The 19,327-nt window shown below is 55.0% G+C and overlaps 9 protein-coding genes across 9 annotated transcripts; 4 read left to right on the top strand and 5 right to left on the bottom strand.

Annotated features, from left to right (window-relative positions):
- Nucleotides 1-726: 726 nt before the first annotated feature.
- On the bottom strand, nucleotides 727-1,602 carry Z517_05439 (uncharacterized protein; the record flags this gene model as incomplete). Its single annotated transcript, XM_013430766.1, has 1 exon — nucleotides 727-1,602. One exon carries the CDS (start codon nucleotides 1,600-1,602, stop codon nucleotides 727-729), a length of 876 nt encoding a protein of 291 aa, XP_013286220.1.
- A 402-nt stretch (nucleotides 1,603-2,004) lies between these two features.
- Z517_05440 (uncharacterized protein) lies at nucleotides 2,005-3,382 on the top strand (the record flags this gene model as incomplete). The annotated part of the gene is made up of 3 exons (XM_013430767.1): nucleotides 2,005-3,080; nucleotides 3,147-3,246; nucleotides 3,305-3,382. The coding sequence occupies 3 exons, from the start codon at nucleotides 2,005-2,007 to the stop codon at nucleotides 3,380-3,382; spliced, it is 1,254 nt and encodes a 417-aa protein (XP_013286221.1).
- Nucleotides 3,383-3,625: 243 nt separating this feature from the next.
- Z517_05441 (uncharacterized protein) lies at nucleotides 3,626-5,899 on the bottom strand (the record flags this gene model as incomplete). Its single annotated transcript, XM_013430768.1, has 2 exons — nucleotides 3,626-4,358; nucleotides 4,446-5,899. The coding sequence occupies 2 exons, from the start codon at nucleotides 5,897-5,899 to the stop codon at nucleotides 3,626-3,628; spliced, it is 2,187 nt and encodes a 728-aa protein (XP_013286222.1).
- A 586-nt stretch (nucleotides 5,900-6,485) lies between these two features.
- Z517_05442 (uncharacterized protein) lies at nucleotides 6,486-7,947 on the top strand (the record flags this gene model as incomplete). Its single annotated transcript, XM_013430769.1, has 4 exons — nucleotides 6,486-6,606; nucleotides 6,668-6,916; nucleotides 7,003-7,466; nucleotides 7,597-7,947. 4 exons carry the CDS (start codon nucleotides 6,486-6,488, stop codon nucleotides 7,945-7,947), a joined length of 1,185 nt encoding a protein of 394 aa, XP_013286223.1.
- A 461-nt stretch (nucleotides 7,948-8,408) lies between these two features.
- On the bottom strand, nucleotides 8,409-9,550 carry Z517_05443 (uncharacterized protein; the record flags this gene model as incomplete). The annotated part of the gene is made up of 2 exons (XM_013430770.1): nucleotides 8,409-9,475; nucleotides 9,499-9,550. 2 exons carry the CDS (start codon nucleotides 9,548-9,550, stop codon nucleotides 8,409-8,411), a joined length of 1,119 nt encoding a protein of 372 aa, XP_013286224.1.
- A 710-nt stretch (nucleotides 9,551-10,260) lies between these two features.
- Z517_05444 (uncharacterized protein) lies at nucleotides 10,261-12,448 on the top strand (the record flags this gene model as incomplete). The annotated part of the gene is made up of 6 exons (XM_013430771.1): nucleotides 10,261-10,855; nucleotides 10,918-11,025; nucleotides 11,092-11,189; nucleotides 11,272-11,474; nucleotides 11,608-12,046; nucleotides 12,167-12,448. 6 exons carry the CDS (start codon nucleotides 10,261-10,263, stop codon nucleotides 12,446-12,448), a joined length of 1,725 nt encoding a protein of 574 aa, XP_013286225.1.
- Nucleotides 12,449-12,663: 215 nt separating this feature from the next.
- Nucleotides 12,664-13,422, bottom strand: Z517_05445 (uncharacterized protein; the record flags this gene model as incomplete). Its single annotated transcript, XM_013430772.1, has 3 exons — nucleotides 12,664-12,756; nucleotides 12,865-13,118; nucleotides 13,227-13,422. 3 exons carry the CDS (start codon nucleotides 13,420-13,422, stop codon nucleotides 12,664-12,666), a joined length of 543 nt encoding a protein of 180 aa, XP_013286226.1.
- A 2,304-nt stretch (nucleotides 13,423-15,726) lies between these two features.
- On the top strand, nucleotides 15,727-16,224 carry Z517_05446 (uncharacterized protein; the record flags this gene model as incomplete). The annotated part of the gene is made up of 2 exons (XM_013430773.1): nucleotides 15,727-16,010; nucleotides 16,110-16,224. The coding sequence occupies 2 exons, from the start codon at nucleotides 15,727-15,729 to the stop codon at nucleotides 16,222-16,224; spliced, it is 399 nt and encodes a 132-aa protein (XP_013286227.1).
- Nucleotides 16,225-17,126: 902 nt separating this feature from the next.
- Nucleotides 17,127-19,138, bottom strand: Z517_05447 (uncharacterized protein; the record flags this gene model as incomplete). The annotated part of the gene is made up of 3 exons (XM_013430774.1): nucleotides 17,127-18,070; nucleotides 18,134-18,805; nucleotides 18,874-19,138. The coding sequence occupies 3 exons, from the start codon at nucleotides 19,136-19,138 to the stop codon at nucleotides 17,127-17,129; spliced, it is 1,881 nt and encodes a 626-aa protein (XP_013286228.1).
- Between the last annotated feature and the right edge of the window lie 189 nt (nucleotides 19,139-19,327).

The following is a 19,327-nucleotide window of genomic DNA, read 5'->3' on the forward strand; positions in this document are numbered from 1 at the left end:
CTCAACTCTCAACCTACAGGGGAAAACCGAACAATTGGGCTCGCAACATAGGAGAACAGGGGACGAGGACTCTAACAGACTGCAATCAGTTGACAGAAGACGGGAGAATGTCGAGCGAGCAGTTTCTTGGCTCGTGCGACGTTGTTTTAGGCGATAGTTGCTACAGTCTTCACCAGAGACTTGGGCAAGCGGTCAGCTGCTCAAACGCGGCTTGACGGAAAGGCGCCACAGGTCTTCAGGCGCAGGAACTCTGCGTGAGATCGATCTTGTCCAAAGGGCGAAGTGGAATGTCCGGCAACTTTGGCATGGAGAATCAACGAGTGTGTGAGCCTCGACAGATGCGGGAACTGGGAGGTGGACGTGATGTATGGGAGGGAAGGCAGAGAGATGAATGAGGAAGGCGACCTGCACTGGTATTTTAAAAGCTGAGAGGTTCGCAGTCCGACTTTCAAAGGGCTTGGCGGGCGCTTGGTTACCGCCTCATAAGCAGCGTGACGGCCAAATGCTTGACACGTCAACACGCCACGTCGAGTTTGCGTGGTCAGTGCCGCCGCTTTAGAAAAACTAGTCACCTAGAGTGACCAATGGAAGCGGTTAGCTAACATGTGATCCTGGCATTTGCTAGAACGCGCTACGGAGAATCATTTAGTCTCAACCACACTTGATTCACCGTAATGTCACGTGTCAAGTTCGACCACTTCAACACTTCCCCTTCCTCCTCGCGACTCATACCATTGCAAGCAACTTGTTGAAGGCCTTTGTGACACCCTCAATATCCTGCAAGATCATCTGATGACCGCTTTTGACCAACACAATCTCCGATGCGCCTCCGACCAAACTACTAATGTCCTTCGACCTCTGTGGTGGGCTGATCATGTCCTTGTCACCGGCCACAAACACAGCTGGACACTTGATCAGGCTGTAGTCGGGGTCACAGTGGTCGTCGCTGGCGACTAACTCTGCCGTAGCTGCATACGCTTCGGCAGAGCAAGAGACCACTGCGTCATACACCTGTAGCTCGTGCGATCGGTCGTTGACGCGATCCGCTGGAAAATTCGACTTGACTGCGATCTGCGCAACCTCCTGGATACCCTTTTCCCGCGCTGTTTTCGCAAGATCTCGCATGCGCTGCTGCGCCGGTGGGATTCCTCTCACGGAACGACCTGCTCCCAGAAGTAAAAGTCCTGCCACCTCGGACGGGTATTGGGCAGCATAATGTAAGCTGATGATACCGCCGAGAGAATGACCAACGAGACAGATTGGCTCCTTGCTACTGTTGTGTTTGATACCATTGCTCGTTCCTGCTGTCGAGGTTGAAGAATGTTCCTGAATATGTGTGATGAGATCGTGTAGGTCGGAGACATATCGCTCGAATGAAAGAGGCTTTCCTGGGTGCAAGGGTGTCTTTCCAAATCCTTCGATGTCGATGCTGATGATGTGATAGTTTGGTGGTATGAGGGGAATTAGGTCTCTGAATGTCCCTGTTGAGCCTCCCAGTCCATGCAACAAGACAGTGAGAGGCCCTTCCGTGTTGCCGGACGAAATATAGTGGACGTCGGTACCGTTCAGTGTGAGGTGTCTTCTCGACTCATTCGGCCGCATCTTTGTGATTCTTAGGGTTGTGAGATCTGCCTGTTCTAAACCAACAGCAGCATCCAAACGCCACATGTATGTTGGCTCACTGACACCAGGACTCATCTAGCCTGCGACACCCATAACCAAATTGGTGGACTTGACTTCGGCCGGGGTTCAAAGTGGATCTCGGCCGAAGACGATACTGGTGATAGGATAGAGTCGATCCAATCTTTTCACGAGCACTTTGCTTCAGCAGTACACTCGGCCGATGGACAAGTGGCCGAGTGGTGCAGTCATTTATGGTTGGTTGGGGTTCGGCGCGTCTGGTTTTCGAGCGAAATTCGATGATTGAAAAGGGATTCTCGGTGAACCGCAATTGCAGCAATGCAGCACCTTGTCTCCCAACAACAGCATTAAATCTCTGCCGCAATGGTTGTCGAAGCTCTCACCGAAGTGATTGCCCCGGAAGGTGTCAAGGCAAGGCTCGTTGCAACTAGGGCGTCGGATATCACGCTCCCACATGCCGAAAAGACACATGGGCGGATTGTCCCTGTCAGCCATCCGGCTGAAAGCAAAGTGGACTTCGGAGCTGAGGTATACGGAATAGATTTGAACAAGCTCACTGATGCGGATTTCAACTTGATCTCTGGGGCGTTGTACAAGCACAAAGTGCTGATTTTCAAAGAACAGCCGGAGATGCTCAAGCCGGAACAACAATACCTGCTGACTGCGAATTTTGACCCGGACGAGACGACAGGCGGCTTTGCACATGGCGCCGATCCGTTTCTGACGTCGCACAATGGCGTCAACATCTACGGCATTCAGAGCAGACCTGCCATCCCGGTTCAACCACAAGTGCATATATTGGGACGAGGCGAAGTTCCCAAGGATCATTATCAGTTTCCTCCTGGGTTCAAAGTCAAGGGTATCGATCATCGGGAATTCCACCTTCCGCCTCACATTCCCAGAGAAGAACGCGAGAAAGGAGCCAGCAGGTTCTACCAGTGGCATTGGGATGGATCCTTGTACAATATCCCACCTCCACGGGTAGGCTGTCTGTTGGCAGTCAGAACTCCAAAGGGTCCGGATGTCACTGTCCGCTGGGACGACGGGACCGGGACGGAGATGAAAATCCCTCCTGGAGCCACTGCCTATGTTGCCGGATCCAGAGCTCTGCAACTCCTCGACGAAGAGACAAGACAGCTCGCCTTCCATTCCCGGATCGAGTATGCGCCCCACGCCTTCAAATGGATGTCGACTGCCCATAGCGCCAGACTTGGCCATATTCTAGAAACCGAGGGGCTTGAGCTGCCACGCGAGAAGCTCCCACCCATCGACGAGAGCAAAATCTGCATCTATCCGATGGTGTGGACGAATCCGAAGACCGGCGAAAAGTCGTTGCAGGTGCACGGACAAGGCGCGGTCAAGTTGTATCTCAAAAGCAGTGCTGATGGAGAAGAAAGAATTGTCGATGATCTGAAGGAAGTGAGGGAATTCATGCACAAGTCTGTTTTTTCCCATGGCAATATCTCGCTGGCGCTGTGCGAGATATTTGGCTAACAAGGTGGTAGAATCATGCGCCCAGCAATCTCGCCTGAAAACATCTATGCCCATCCCCACCAAGAGCAAGACGTGGTTCTTTGGTACAACCGGGCATTGTGGCACAGCATTGTAAGTTGACTGCAGAGCCTGTGCTGCTTTGGCAATCCGCTGACATGGGCATTACAAGACCGAGTTCCCTGAGTCGTACGGACCAAGAATCATGCATCAGTGCAATATTGCAGCATCGGACCACCCGTCAGAGTAGCATTTTGGGCATGGTGGACGTCAATGAGTGGGAGGAAGCATTGTACGTCCTTGTTCCAGGAAGAATCAGTTCCGCGCTGGCGTCATTAGTGATGCGATTTCGAATGGAAACTCGCTACTATAGAGTCATATCCTTTCTGGAAAAGGCCAAATCTGAAGGGTCGTACCATGATATCCAGAAGAAAACCCTGTTTGGCCGCGAAAAATCTCCTTTGACTTGGTGGTTGGTACCTCTCGACGCTAGCTAGAATGCACGACCTTGATTTGCAAAAGACATCAAGTTGTCAAATGTTTGCGTACCATCCTCGTCTGATAGAGGCATATTCCACAACCAATTCATATCCGCAGGCACAGTCAGCGGTTCGTCCACGCCGAGGCTTTGAGCCTGAGCCAGGTCTTCCCCTGTCTGATGCTGCTGCTGCTGCAGCATAAGGTCCGTCTCTGCCGCAGAACTTTGACTTTGACGCTCCGTACGGCCCTGACTTAAGGTCTGCTGAGGACGATCCCGCCCATCGGAGAACGACCGGGCAAACTCTGCCGCGTCGAACCCTCGACGACGTTTTCTCCGAGTCCTGCTGTCCCCGACGAGGGCATCACTAGACACAACCGCTCTCTTTCGACTACTCTCGACAACGGTGACGGCGACGGCGGCCCGGTCCTCAATCTGCCTGCGAAGGGCGTTGAGGACCTTGACGCCTCGCGCGGCAATCATGCTCTTTTGCTGGCACAGCTGCAGGTGCTCGAGGGTCTGGTCGATGAGTTGGGATTCGTCCTGCGCCGGGTACGGCGAGTGCAGGGTGTCGAAGCAGATGACGATGCAGGCGGCGACGGCAAAGGCCTGGTGCGTCCAGAGCATCGGGCTGGACTCGTCCCGGCTGCTGGCCAGGTACTCCTTCAGGATCGTCTTGGAGGCCGCCAGGCAGGTTCGCCGCGTGAATCCGAAGACGGGGTTGGTGAAACTCAGGCCGAGAAGTTTCCTATACGTGCGAAACGTCTCTTGTCAGGTGTTTGGTGCGAGTGACAGACAGACAGACAGAGAGAGAGGGAAGGGGGGTGAGACGTACCTGTGAATCATGATAATCTTGTGCGCAGAACTCATCGCAATGGCTCGGCGCGCCCAGGGAATGTAGCACGGCCACGTGGTGTCAACGGCCGTGTTTGCGAGGAACGAGGGCCGTCCCGTGGCCAGGGACCGCATCTTTTTGTCGTGCACCAGAACGGCCTCGTGCTTGGTGTAGAGTGTGTTGGACAGGGCCATGGCGTCCTGTAGCGCCGGCATGATGGCCGCGATCTTGGACAGGAATCGACAGAAGCTGGTGACGGTGGGCTCGGACTCGTCCAGGACGTTCAAGTCGTCGTCGCAGTTTTGCGGCGGGAGAGACGTCGAGTGCAGCGGGTTGATCGAGTACGACTCGGAGAATGCCGTGCTGAACCAGTCCTGCGTACACAGTTCCTGCCACACGCGCCGGCCTGTTTCCAGCTCAACGGCGCCGCCAGGAGCGTCGTCGTCCAGTCTGTGCAGACCAAGACTCTGTGCGATGCGGACAGCGGACGCCAGCATGACGGATTGAGCGTTCGAGTGGCCCAGCATGTGTGCGGTGTTGGTCAGGGTTGTGATGGCCTGGACGGCGTGTAAGGAATGATGAGCGCTGTAGTTGGCGGCGTTCAACGCGACAACCACCGCCTTGTACCATTTCTGAGACAACAGCCGTGCCTCACTCTCGTCGAATCCCCATTTTCTCGCCTCGTGCGCCGGGGCCGAGGTGATTGTCCCAGCCATGATCGAGAACAGCAGGGCCACCCATTGCAGCGTGAGTCCTTTGGAGTCGAATTTCCCGCCGTGGTCGGTGTAGAACGCGGCGAGTTCCTGGGAGAAGGTCGGCACAAAGTACGAGCCGTGGAACCACAGCATACAGTCACTGTGGTAGTCGACCAGCTGGTACACCTGGCGTCGGGACGGGAGTAGGATCTGCAACCATGACAGGAGATGTACGCCCGAGTCGAGGGCGCAGTCGAGCTCCTCGGCCGGACTGACGCCAATGCCACCGTCGTCGTGCTCAGATACCCGGAGCGCTTCGGGCGACAGCATCGCATTGTCGGGATCCTTCATGCGGCCCCAGGCCAGGAACTCCAGGACGGTGACGGCATCTTCGATGTCTGACCCCTGACTGGGCGACGACGACCTCGGCTGTGCCCCATCCCTGCCCTCGGCCTGCTCTGTTGCTGGTGTCGTCGGACATTGTGCCACATGAGCCTCTGTAATTCTCTCTTGCAAGGCAGCCTCGAGTTCAGCGACTCGAGCACGAAGAGCACCAACAGCGGATGCCGCATCGGGCTGGGACCCAATACTGGTTATGCTGCTGCGCCCATGTCCTTGCTCATGGTCGGGATCGTCGCGTTCACATTCTGCTAGAGTCCGTCTCCTCACACAATTCTGGCATGGGATCTGTTTGTCACACTTGACCTTGCGCCGGGTGCATGGGCCACAGGCCAGTCTCCTCCGAGGTGCAGCGGACATTGGACTCGTAGGTGAGCCGACAGCATTGTGCTCGGGTCGCCAAAGGTCATAGCGGGACTGGGCTGAGGAGGGTCTAGGTATCTGCATGCAGCTCAGTGGACCAAGTTCTTGACGAATCGTCCAGCTGATAAGGGCGACGTTGATAAACAAATACCGTTGACACGATTCGTCGTCAGGTTCCGACGCAACATCCACACAAGCCACCCACTCTGGACAGTATAGCATTGACTGCTGACTGGTCGAGTGCTAGTACCAAGTCTGCCGATGCGACTTGATGTGCTCTTCGGGCGAATCAGCAACCAAGGCCGAACAGCTGCGATAACAGCGCACCTTGAGAACTACCCTCGTACCAAAGCTCGGCCGAGGACCCAGATACCAGTCACTACGAATAGCAGACTCTCGATTAGCCACTCATGCGAGACCATCGGACATAGCCTATTGATACTTGTACAATAACTCGAATGTCGACAATGACTGTCGGAATTCATAAACTGTCGTCACCAAAGTCCAAGCTGAGAGAGGCGTTGAACAGTGATCACTGATCATTCACATACTTGCCAACTCGACGAGCAGAAAAAGAGGCACAATGTCGCCAGCGGCGCCCACTCCCGAGCCCTCATTCCAGGTGCTACCAATCGTCAAGCGCAAGGACCAGAAGTTCAACTTCGGCGCCGTCGTCGAAGGACTAGATCTCAACGATATCTCTGGTACGAACGAGTCCGTGCTGGTTCGGCATTTGATAGTGAACGTGCAGCTGACATCGTAAAGATGACGACGTCAGGCTGCTCAAGGAGACGATATGGACGCACAAGGTCATCGTCGTCAGGGGCCAGAAGGACCTCACCCCCGAAAAACATTGGGAGCTTGTCACGCGCTTCGACCCCGAGGCTCCTCAGCTCCACAGCCACGGCAATCTGGAGACATTCCAGAAGAAAGGTGGCATGCTGTCCAAAGCGCGGGACGTCTATGGGATTCCGGGGGCGGAGAATGTGCGTCTGGTCGGAAAGGGATATCAAGGTAAACAGAGAGCGAACGCGAGAGAGAGAGAGAGAGAGAGACGATTCGACTGTTTCAGCCTTCGAAGCTAACCGAGTTTCATCCAGGCGAGGATCACTATGGACTCAAGAATCTCACGGTCAAAGGACTCTCAAACGACTTCCACGCCGACCCACCCGCGGACGAGGATTTCGAACAAGGCTTCACGCGCTTCCAGAGATGGCACATTGACGCGCCGCTGTACGCTCGTGATCCCGCATGGTTCACGACCCTCAGAGCTGTCAAACTCCCCTCCGGGCCGGACGTGACGATCCGGTGGGACGACGGGTCTGGACTCAGCATGCAGTCGCCGCCCGGGCTGACGGCGTTCTTCAGCACGTCCCAACTGTACGACATGCTCAGCGACGACGAAAAGCAGGTGGCCGACCACAGTTGGGTCGAGTACGCGCCGTACCCGTACATGTGGGTGGAGAACTGCAAGGCGCCCTCCACGGGGCTGGGCCTGAAGTCCGAGGGCAAGGAGCACACGATTGAGGAACTCGGCGAATATAACGAGAAGGATGTCAAGAAGGTAAAAGAAAGTTTCTTCGACCTTTTGTACCCCATCTATCCCCCTTCCCCCCTGGTCGCTCCACTCCGCCTTAGAGCATCACTTTCTTAGACAGAGTGACACCAACTAACGTGTGACGAAAACAAATAAGTACCCCTTCGTCTGGATCAACCCCGTGACAGGGGAGAAGGCGTTCCAAGTGCACGGCCTGGGGGCGCGGAAACTCTTTCTCCGATCTTCAAGCGACTCCCCGCCCACGGTCATCGACCAGGTCGAGGAGATCCGCGAGTTCCTGCACAAGATCCAGTCGCGCGTCCTGCGGCCCGAGTACATCTGGCTCCCGGAGGTCCAGGAGGGCGACATCGTCATGTGGGACAACTACGGCATGTTCCACACCGCCGTCGACTACCCGATCAAGTACGGTCCGCGGTCGATGCACCAGGCCAACATTGGCGCGAGCAGAGGCCCTGTCGGGCCCGTGCCGATTCCTGTCGACTGTTGAGCGAGGGAGCGAACGTGTGAACTTTTGAGAGAGACAACAAGTGCTTGTCTTTGGACATGTATGTGGTTGTGTGTGTGTATAGTTTATAGTTTGGATACAGAAGCTGGATTTCTGATCGTCATGGTAAACCAGGAGAGACTATCCTTTTCAAGTGTTTCGTTCTCATATTGATCTTACAAGACCCTTTATATTGAGTAATCAACGACTCCGACCCGTTTCTCTTTCACACCTGGTACCCTCCAAGCGTTGGTAAATGAACATGTACACGTAAAACACCATTAAGCTGATTCCTATACTTTCACTCCTGCTAAAAACTCGGTGCTATATTCTCACGAGAACCTGAGCACGGCGGTTCGGGATGACTGAATGACGAAAGCATCCAACCGCAAAACCAAGCTCAACACCCCCTCCCTTCCAGAACCCAAGGCAAGACAGATATGCGTTACAGATTATAGTCTAGCCTATGTCGTGGCGTTGACCGTCTTCGGGCTCTCTGGTCTGTAGTCGCTGGCACGCTTATACGACTGCACGAACTGGTCGCGAAGAAAGTCCGTGACGGAGACGGGCCCGTACGGCTCCGGGGGGATGACGGGCCCAAATTTCCTCGTCAGCGCCGACGGCGGCCGCTGCTCCAGGCCTGGGATGGTCTCGAGCGTGTACGTGGCGTTGCCGCTGAAGAAGAAGGGGATTGAGTAGCGGTCCGCGGGCGAAAAGTTCATGACCCGGTGCGTGTTGGAGGTGTAGTGGTGGTTGGTCCAGCGGGCCATCAGGTTGCCCAGGTTGACGACGTAGGCGCCGGGGCAGGGGTCGACGGCGAGGAACTCGCCCGTCTCCTCGTCCTGGACCTGCAGCCCGCCGACCTGGTCTTGCAGGAGGAGCGTGACGCAGCCGAAGTCGCGGTGTGCGCCGCATCCGCGCGCCTTGTTATTCTCCTCGTTGTCCGACACCGTTCGCGGCGTCGGCGGGTAGTGGACCAGGCGCAGCGTCGCCGTGGGCGCCGACTCGGTGAACCGGTCAAAGTAGTCCTCGGGGATGTCGAGGGCGCAGGCCAGCGCGCGCATGACCTCTTGCGCCAGCGCCGTCATGGCGTAAAAGTACTCCATGCAGGTCTCGTGCCACCGCGGCCCCAGCGACCGAGGGTAGATGTTGGAGCCACACCCATATTCGCCCTGCAGCACGCGCGGGTGGTCGGCCGGGAGGTCTTCGCCCAGGTAAATGGCCTCTTTGGTGTCTGGGGCTGCACCGGGCTCCAGCATCTGGTCTCCTATTGTCTCGTAGCCTCGCCCTTTGGTTGAGGGCGTCAGTCTCGCCTGTAACTTTTCTTCCAGCGGCAGGTCGAACAGCTCTTTGGCGGCGGCGAAGATGCTTTGTTGGAGTTCGGCTGATACGCCGTGGTTGGTGAGTTGGAAGAAGCCTTTGTCTCGACAGGCTTGTCCCAGCTCTTGCAAGAATTCGGTCCTCAACGCTGCGTCTTTACTACGAAAGGCTACCGTCGTCGTCGTCGTCGTCAGTCTTCTGCCTCGCAATACTGTGGAGATGCTGGCAACCTACCTGAGAAGTCGAGGATGGGTGGCAACTTGGACTGTCCTCCCAACGAGCCCATCTTGAGGTGTGATCGACGTGGTCTGCGTTTGAAGGAGAGAATGCGCTTTGATGAGAGTAGACAGACCTGGAGTGCTTGATATGCGAGGTATTGTCTTTGTCAGGACTGATGAGGAGCATCGTCCACTGTCAGCGTCCAGCCTCAGCTGAAGGCGAGAGTTGAATTTAGGCTTCGAAACTCTGTTGGTACGCAGTCACATTGTCACATCCGTCACACTTGTCGATGCTCGGCCGACGTCCTTCGCACCTTCGGCCATCGTAATCAAAGGGAGTTTGCTGATTGGTTCCTATCTTCTCTCTTGGTCAACCTCGTCAAATACCACTCACGCTATTGGCCACCAGAGATTCACACGGGACGAGGCTACTTGCTATACAAGTCCATCTGTATCAAGCATCAACTCGGCCGAGGCTCTGCCTGGAGTTTCCCGTCGTCAGATAACATGGCCAGATACATACCCTCGTATATCTGAGAATCATCTATCTCACCACCACATCTCTCACTGACCAGCATGATAAGACCGTGGATGCAGACAGGCGTATTCCTGGCTTGGTATACACGTTCACACTCGGCCAATGCGATAAGAGCATTTAATGAGTGTCACAACGTGTATAGCTGGACTATGTTCTCATGTATATAACACATCGGTCGGTATCCACCAGGAAGTCTCATGGGGCATCCATGTGTCAAGGTGGCATGTTCTCGTCGTCAAAATGAAGCCTCTTAACCAATTCCGAGACAATGTCCGCCGTCAATTCCACGACTTCCGACATGCCTTCAGCAGCTGGCCGGCTTTTGTCAAGTACGTCGAGACCAAACCCGATGCCACCAGCAACACCGCCGTCTCTCGCAACCGGTGGATCAACGAGGACCTCGATGTCAGCCCCAAGAGCCACCAGACGTGGAGCTGGTACGACTACGCCGCCTTCTGGTGGTCCTACGGCTTCTCGCCGGGCTGCTGGTACCTCGGGGCTGCATTGCTGGCCATCGGACTGACGCCAGGTCAAGCGCTGGGCTGTCTGTTCCTGGGCTTCTGCTTCGGGTCCCTGGGGATCGTGATGCATTCGCGCGCCGCCGCCGCCTACCACTTCGGCTTCCCTGTCGAGACGCGCCTGGTCTGGGGTCTTCGGGGCGCCTACTTCCCCGTCTTGATCCGGGCGCTTTGTGCGCTCGTCTGGGCCGGCGTCACCATCGCGCAGGGCGGATACTTCACCGCGGTGGTGCTGCGGTGCATCTTTGGCAACAGTTATTGGAACATGCCCAACCACATCCCCAAGAGCTCGAACATCACCGTGCAGCAACTCATCGGTTTGTGAAAACATCTCCTACGGGATATGTGGGCGAAAAGGACTCTACTGATGTTGTCTCAGGAATGCTTGTCTACTGGGTCATGACATGCTGGACGCTCAATGTCCCCATCCCCAAACTCCGACGAGCATATGAAGTTCAAATGATTGTTCTTCCCGCCGTCATCATCGGTGCGTCACCTCGAAAGCTCCAAGGGGGAAAATGGGAGCCTTGCTGATCCGTTCGTGACACCTCAGGCCTTTTCGCTTTCTGCATGGTGACCGGACGAGGACACGCACACAAGGAACTTTACGACGTTGAAAGCAAGCACGGAGCAGCGCTGTCGTGGGCATTGGTAAAGAATAGCCCCCCCCCCCCCCCCCCCCCCCCGTCTGTATAGCATTGACAAAGATCACCGGTTTGTTGACCGAGCACAGCTTTCGGCCGTCAACTCTGGACTGGCCAAAACGACCACGCTCATGGTAAACCAGCCGGACATTGCACGCTACGCTCGCAGCAAGATGGCCCCGGTGTGGTCGCAGCTCGTCATGTTCCCCGTGGCCAGCACCGTCTGCGCGGCCATGGGCATCTACGCCACCCAGAACATCTACAATGCCTGGGGCAACATTGACTGGAATCCGTGAGTCCCTTGCCTTGAACACAGCCATTGCAAATTTTTTTTTACTACCCTCCCAAGAAAACAGAAGATTCCTTCTCGTGAAATTATGAATCGCCATAAGCTGATATGTCGTTATGTGTCATGCATGGTACAGATGGGACCTCAACCACGACATGCTAGACCACCAGTTCAGCCACTCGCGCCGGGCCGGCATCGCCATCATCAACCTGGCCTTCATCTTCGGCAACGCGCTGACCGAGCTGGGCGCCAACGTGATCCCCTTCGGCGCCGACTTCATGTCCCTCTTCCCCCGGTGGCTCAACATCAAACGCGGCATGTGGCTCTGCTACATCCTGGGCGTGTGCATCTGCCCCTGGCAGATCCTGGCCACCGCGACCGCCTTCCTCAAGTTCCTCAACGGCTACAGCATCTTCCTCGGCCCCTTCCTGGGCATGGCCCTGACGGACTACCTGGTCGTGCGGAGGGGCAACGTCTTTGTGCCGGAGCTGTACCGCGCCAAGGGCCGGTACTGGTATTTCCACGGCGTGGCCTGGCGGCCCGTCGTGACGTGGTTGGGTTCGGTGGTTTTTATGGTGAGTGTTCAACAATATGTGTACAACCCGTCGATGTACCCTGCACCGCACCGATATCTACATTATCTATGATCCTGCGTCACAATATATGTATTGTACATGCTGACCCTTTGCTGACAGCTCCCCGGCTTCGCCCAAACGTTCAACGCCCAAGTCGTCCACGGCGCGGGCTGGACCCACCTGTACGCCTTCAGCTGGTTCTACACCTGCACCATCAGCAGCGTCGTGTACTTTGCGCTGTCGTTCGTGGGGGGGTCGTACGCGCGGGAGGAGAGGCGCATGCCGTTCGAGAGCTTGGCCGGAGTTGCCGGCGGTGTTGAAGAGGGTCAGGCGGTCGAAGAAGAGAGAGGGAGTGGGAGTGATGTCTCGGAAGTGAATTTTAGTGTCGAGCAGAAGGTTTAGGCTTCAAGATTGACCCAGGTTTGGGAGAGATATAGACGACCAGACGGTGGTGAGGTCTATCATGAAAGAAGAGGAACGAACGATGGAAAGGGTTCGTTCAATACAGATTATTACCTCCAGACGGACAAGGGTATACTACCAACCCAACGCCTCGCGGCCTATACCTACGAGAAGATCCGTAGCTCTTCTCATCCCAACCAGAGTATCGAGGTCACCTAGCTAGAGCCCTCCCCCCCTTCCCCTTCGAGCTCATACTTCTTCTTCGCGTCCGCCACCTCCTTGAGCCACGCATCCAGCAACTCCAAAGCCTATTATCCACACGCCAACGCACCAGCGCGGATGATTAACAAATTGTTGATGGCTGTCAAAAAAAAATGGGGAACTTCATCCCCACGATAATATGGTACGAAACTCACCTGGTGGTTATCTTTCCAGCGGTCCTGGGCCTCCTTGAGCTGTCTCTCGGCACACTTGAGCTCGTCGAGGGACAGCGCGGCAAACTTGACCCGCGACCATTTGACGGATTTTGGCGGTGCCATGCTCGCGTCAGCCTCGGTTGTGGTGGTGGTGCTCGCCCTCGCAGCCTCTCCCGACCGAACGCCTTCGGCCGGCGGGTACGGGCCCACGACACTGAATTCGATGCTGAATCCGCCTTCCTCTGGTGTCGGACCTACAGATCACGAGAAAGAGAATTAGTTCTTCGTCTGACCAAACCAACCGACCGACCGACCGACCGACCAACGAAACCACGTTCCAAGAAGATAAGGATCAGCCTTACCAAGCCACATGCCGTACACGTCTGAAATCGTCGAGCTGTCCTCGGGCAAGTACGGGCCAGCCATGTTCGGGGGCAGATTCAGCAGCCCGATCGAGTCGACGACCAGATTGTTCACGACGTCGGTCTGTCCGATATTCAGCCCGTACCCGGACGGGTTGAACATCATGACGGATGGTGGGATGATGCTGTTTTCCATCTCGACGTCGGTGAAGGTCGTCTCGGGGGAAGGCGAAGGCACTGCGTGAGGATGGTAGTGTTAGAAATCTCTGCGTGTTGTGTTGTCCCATTGGATGGATGACGGGCTTTCTGGTTGCTTTCGTTAGGTATTCTGGGGAACTGGAATCGAGTTGTGAAAGAATCTGGGTTCACCCTCCGTAGCTGGATGGTGGTTAAGAGGACGACGAAAATCATCTTTGCCGCACGCATTTATATAGACGACCACATTCGTATTGCAGCTCACCATCACCTTTCCCGCGGTGCCGTGCATCTCAGCTGAGGCTGCATTGTGCAGAATGCCCTGAGCAAATAATATCCAGACCCAGCCATGTACCTTGCATGGGTTATCGTTTCTTTGAAAGCCAGATTGATGAAGCCAGATGATCCGCGCAAGACGTCAACAACAACATATCCTTAGCAACTTTGAGACAGACCTCTCTGTAAGTAAGCAAGTCCAGGCCGCATTGCGCCAGCCACAGCTCGCGGGACAAAGACAAGGGTCGAGATATTCTGACGCTCAGCTAGCCATGACTGAGCAGCGATCTGCTTCTGTAGCTCTTGTGAGGTCTAGGCCAGCGCCCGCCGAGAATGGCAGCTCACTGAAAATCAGGGACACCGTGAGTGCTAGAAGATGTTGACATCAACACTCCGAGGTCCCTGTCGACAGAGCACAGGGCCAATGACTAAGAAAAGGGAGCTGTGATGAGTGCCAACAACACACCGCTACAGGAAGAAGAGGAAGCAGCCAATAGCCTGGTCCAGTACTTGTACATGTCCGCAGTTCAGCTGAGCCACAAGCCGTGTTGAAAGCGGTCTTCAGGGTCGAGGCTCGAGCCGGCACATTGAAGACAAATGTGGTGTGTGTCCGGTGGTCAGATTGTACACGAAGGCGAGATGGACTTGAGAAATTGTCGATACAACTCATTGTTCTGGATCAGTTAGCTGGTTGGGAGTACCTGGATGTTACTTCAAGTTTTCTGGCAAAAGAGATAAAGATGAGGGCATTAACTGCCGTCTCCCCGGACAGACGGTGCATCAGCCATGATTCGTCGAACTTTTTTGGGTGCCATAGCGCAGAAACAGCTGAAGATTGCCGCAGCAGACTTGTGATATTGCTCTGTTAATCCACAAAATTGTTTTTCGACAACCATGTGATGAAGCAACCAAGTGGAGCCAATTTTGATGTTGATGCTCTTGTGGTACCTCTCAGCTACACCACGCTTCAAGTCCCGCTTTTCTCGATGGTTGTGTGTCCGAGGGGCATTGTTTCTGCATAAGGGGTTTCGAAAATCCCATGGCCTACCTCAGGTTGCGCCACAGAACAAGACCCTGGCACTGTGATATGTGTGATATGCGGTACTCATGTGCCTGGATCGAGTGACTCTCATCCGCTTCCGGCTGCAGTCACACGGGACTTCCCCCACTTGCTCCATCATTGCTGCATGATCGACACTGCCCACGCACGAAAGCGGTCGAGTCGATCGTGATCTCGACGTGGTTTCAGCCGCGCCACATGATTTGCACAGCTTGTCCAATATCACATGGACAATGGATAACGTCTTGCCCTGGAATATGGAGTTAGGCGAGTTCCAAGGCATTTGAGCCCGCGCTCAAGGACTTGGTCAATCGCTTTTCAACACCGCATGCAATCAAATGCAAGGTACCAGTCACGGTCATTCTTCAGCCGCATCACGTAGAGTCTTGACTCTCGCTTTTATAACTAGCCAATGGCGTCCGCAAGGTATCAATTGTGCCGCCTTCCAAGCATGGAGCATTCCAGGTCCTCGACCAAGAAAGAACCTTGCGAGGTATGTGCATGGTCATTGTAAGTGGGGAGAAGCTTTCAGCTTGCTCGTATTAATGGAGACGACAAATATTGGATGGGTGGATACCAGAGAAAAGGTGGAGAATTGCAAGAGCATAACCCTGCTTTGAGGGAAAAATGGAAACCCTGAGAATCATCAGTACGTATGGGCAGAGCAGCAGAGGTAAGACTAAGGGGACAATTGCAAGGCGTCTGGTTATGGAAGGAAGTGAAACTGTCCAAAGTGACTCCACATAATCCAAAGACCTCGCACTAGCCATTTTAAGGCCGAGTGTTAGTGGAGACCCATCTCTATTATCTAATTGGTTTGAGCTAATGTCATCTAGGGCGGCGGCACTATTCTTCAAAAAGAGGATAGAGGCCACTCTTGACGTCGATCTGCATTGCTCTCCGATTCCGACATCTGCATTCTTCCTGTGCAAAGTACATGCTGCGCGAGCACACTCCCCCTCTTCCTCGATGAGCACGCCCATCCCGAAACAGACCATCCTCCACGCCTACCGCCACCTCTACCGGACCTCCCTTCGCGCGGTGAAACACGCCCGGCCTGCTCGCTACGAGATCCGCGACATTCTGCGCGCCTCGTTCCGCACCTCGTCGCCCGCAAATTTCAACCTGCGTCGCGTACAGAACACGCTGAAATTTCTGGAGAATGCAAGAAAATACAACGGATTCGAGCACAGGATCTTGAAGAACCTGTTGCACCTCCAGTTCTGGAAGATCAAGGGTCTGGATAAACAGCTGTATGTGTCCCCGAGAGAATATATATCCAATTGAGGTTTGAGGCTCTGAGGAGGGGGATATGAGACGAGATGCTGACGCGTCCGCTTTTGCACTTGCAGGATCAAGAATGCGAATACTGCCGAGGCCGTCGAGTCGAGACGTCAGATATGGCATCAGTACCGGGCGACGTTGACCATGCTGAATGAGAGTCTGGACACATGTCTGACGATATGAGCTGAAGAACTCTTCTGCCTCCTTGGTACTGTCGATGTTGGGTTGCGCCCCAATGTGACTCTACCGGGATAGCACTCTCACCGTTTGATTGGAGATGCCTTGGTCGGCCGGACCGATACGGTTTAAACTGCATGGCCAGGAGTAACACACAGCGAGCGATGAGCCACTGCGTTTGCAGTTACCATTGAGGCTCTCGACCCGCGAGTCCGTTCACCTGTCCGATCGATGAATACCAGCTCCTCTACCGAAAAATTCTCGGCTCCACATATCCAGCTTCAGGACTTCGAGAGGAACACTGACCACGTATATATAATATATATATATATATAATGATAGAAGAACTCGGTGCGAAGAGGGCATACCGAGACTGTGTCAACTATGTCGACGAAACGCCACCAGAGGATAGCAGAGAGCTACATGTGACAGCCGATGTCATGTTCTTTGAGTGTGGGGTACTGCGTATACCTCTTGAAAATCCTATAATGGAGACCTGACCTGTCCTGTCCTGGGTGTCAATGCTCCCACGCCATCTTCTCTTTCTCGAGTGAAAGATATACTTTGGAGCATCGATGCATCGAGTTGGCAGGCAGGCACTGTGAAGACAGGACCTTGTATGTGGAATCACAAGTGTTATCGACTACATTCTATATGTGTATCATGTGTATATTAGGTGTATATTATATCTATAGGCCCAGACGAGGCCCAGTATTCTTTCTTGTACACTCTATTGTCTAGTGTCTAATTACGTGGTCGTATAGTCGTAGAGCCTCTGTGACTTGAGCGCTCGCTGTGCATGCATATATTATATGCATGTATGTAATGATTAAATATCGACGTCCGCAGAAAAAAAAACCCGATCAAATATACTCCTCTTGTCCCCACAAACTCCGTTAGAGAAAGTCTCATTGCCTGCCGGCAGAGCGACTGGACTTGTTCGTCCGCGTGCGCGTCAGGTCGAGACCGGTGATGGACGTCGTCGTGTGCACTCTGTCGATATCGTAGGGGCTGAAGTTGTAGTTGGCCGCCTCGCTGATACTGCCTGTGCGGGACCTGATTCTCGTCATGGACGCCGCGGCACCCGTCTCGGACGCAAACGACTTTCTAGTCCGGATGGGTTCGAATTTCGGTTCTGCCGCACTTTCGGATTCGGTGTCGGTGGCGAACTCGCTCGAGCGGCGGGGCGAGTTGTCGCCGGACTCGACCACGGCGTTGTCGGCGCGCGAAGCGGCCTTTGCGCGGAGTTCGGCCATGATGGCCTCGGCCTGCGCGGCGTACACGCAGCGGCTGCGGATCTGGGCGCCGTACTTGCGGAAGATGAAGGGGAACGGCACGCACGCCAGGGCGAGGAAGGCCGGGATCGAGCTCGCCCAGTGGATGCCCAGGGCGTCGAACATGTCGGGCGTGAAGAGGGGGAAGGCGGCGCCGAAGAGGGATCGTAAAACAGTATTCGCGGCCAACACGGACGCGGCGAAGATGGTGTACGCGTCGATGAGGTAGTTGGTCACGGCCAGGAAGATGACCGTAAAACCGTAGCCGAAGGGCACTCCGGCCATGACGGGCGAGATCCAGTGGATGGACGTGTAGTTGGTCCAGGCGAACCAGAACAGCCCAATGGGAATGGCCACGGCTCCGTACATGGCGGGTGGCAGTCGAGCTTCGGCCGGGGCGACACCTCCGTGCTTCTCGGCCTCGTCGGTGTACCATTTGTTCGTCCAGCCGGCGAAGACGATGCCCAAGATCATGCCGACGGCGACACCCAGGAACGGGAGCCCGCCAACGCCCTCGGACCACCCGCGCTTCTGTTGGAAAACAATCGGGTAGGCACCGAACAGGAGATACAGAGTTCCTAGGAATATTATTGTCAGCGCGGGTTCGACCCACAAAGGCGGATACTCTGTGTAAAACATACCATAGATGATGGCAATGTAGAGCGACAGTAACAGCACAATCGGTTCCATGAACAGCAGGATCCATGGTCGAATGAGTGCGGTGGGCAACAGAGATTTTAGTGATGGCGCTCCTTTCCCTTTGTCCGACTCGAGCATGTACACCTTGCCGGTCATTTTGGACAACTTGGCGACTCTCTTGCGGAGGATGACGGGCGCGTACGTTTCGGGCACGAAGACAGTACCCAGAATCCACATGACGCCGGCGAAAATGGCCAACATGCCCATCACCCATCGCCATCCTTGGTTCTCGGCCAGAAATCCCGAGCAGAACGGCCCCAGCGTCGGCCCCATCGAGGGTGCCAGCGCAAAGATACCCATGGCCAGCCCTCTCTGCGACGCTGGGAAGACGTCCGCAATGACACCGCCGGCGTTGGTGAATGGCGACGACCCAAAAGCCCCGGCGAAGAATCGCAGCACCAGAAGAGTTGCGATGTCATTGGCGCCGGCACAGCCAGCACAGAAGGCCGTGAAGCCGCCGAAGGTGATGATGTAAATTATCTGCCGCCCATAAAGCTCCGACAGCGGTGCCCATAATAGCGGTCCGACTGCAAAACCGAGAACGAAGAGCGATATACCGGCAGTAATCAGTTCTGTGCTAGCGCCCAGATCGACCATGAGCTCACGTAGAGTTCCTACCGTGGCAATTAGCAAGAGGAATTCGACGGCCGGGTCGATACAATCCGGATGTGGTGAAACGTACCACTAAACGCACTCGACGCAAAAGCCGTCGCTAGCACTTCAGTCGCCACGATCAAACTGACGATCCATCGTCTGCCTTGCGACCAGTTGAACGGGTTGCCCGGATCATTGGGTATGTAGCTAACGAGATAGGGATCTTCTGTGGTGCCTGATCCGGGATATGGAAAATGGAGTACTTCGTCGGTGACTCGGGCTTGATCGGCGACGAGGCGGAACAAGGACAGAGTCTGAGGTGTTTGATCCTCGTAGTCGTGTTTCTCAGCCATCATGTGTGTCGTAGAGGAGAATGGCGTCCTTGGATGAGCAAAACGTGCATGTAGTTCCCATTGAGGGTGACAGGGGCAGTTTTGTGTACTTGTATCTGGAAAAGATCGAATCGTCTAGAGAGGCCATTGAGACACGATTGCATCACGCTCGGGCACTATCCAAGGGAGGCCAGATCCGAAGACGGTCTG

Source organism: Fonsecaea pedrosoi (genome assembly GCF_000835455.1).
Source record: "Fonsecaea pedrosoi CBS 271.37 unplaced genomic scaffold supercont1.3, whole genome shotgun sequence".
Lineage (NCBI taxonomy): Eukaryota > Fungi > Ascomycota > Eurotiomycetes > Chaetothyriales > Herpotrichiellaceae > Fonsecaea > Fonsecaea pedrosoi.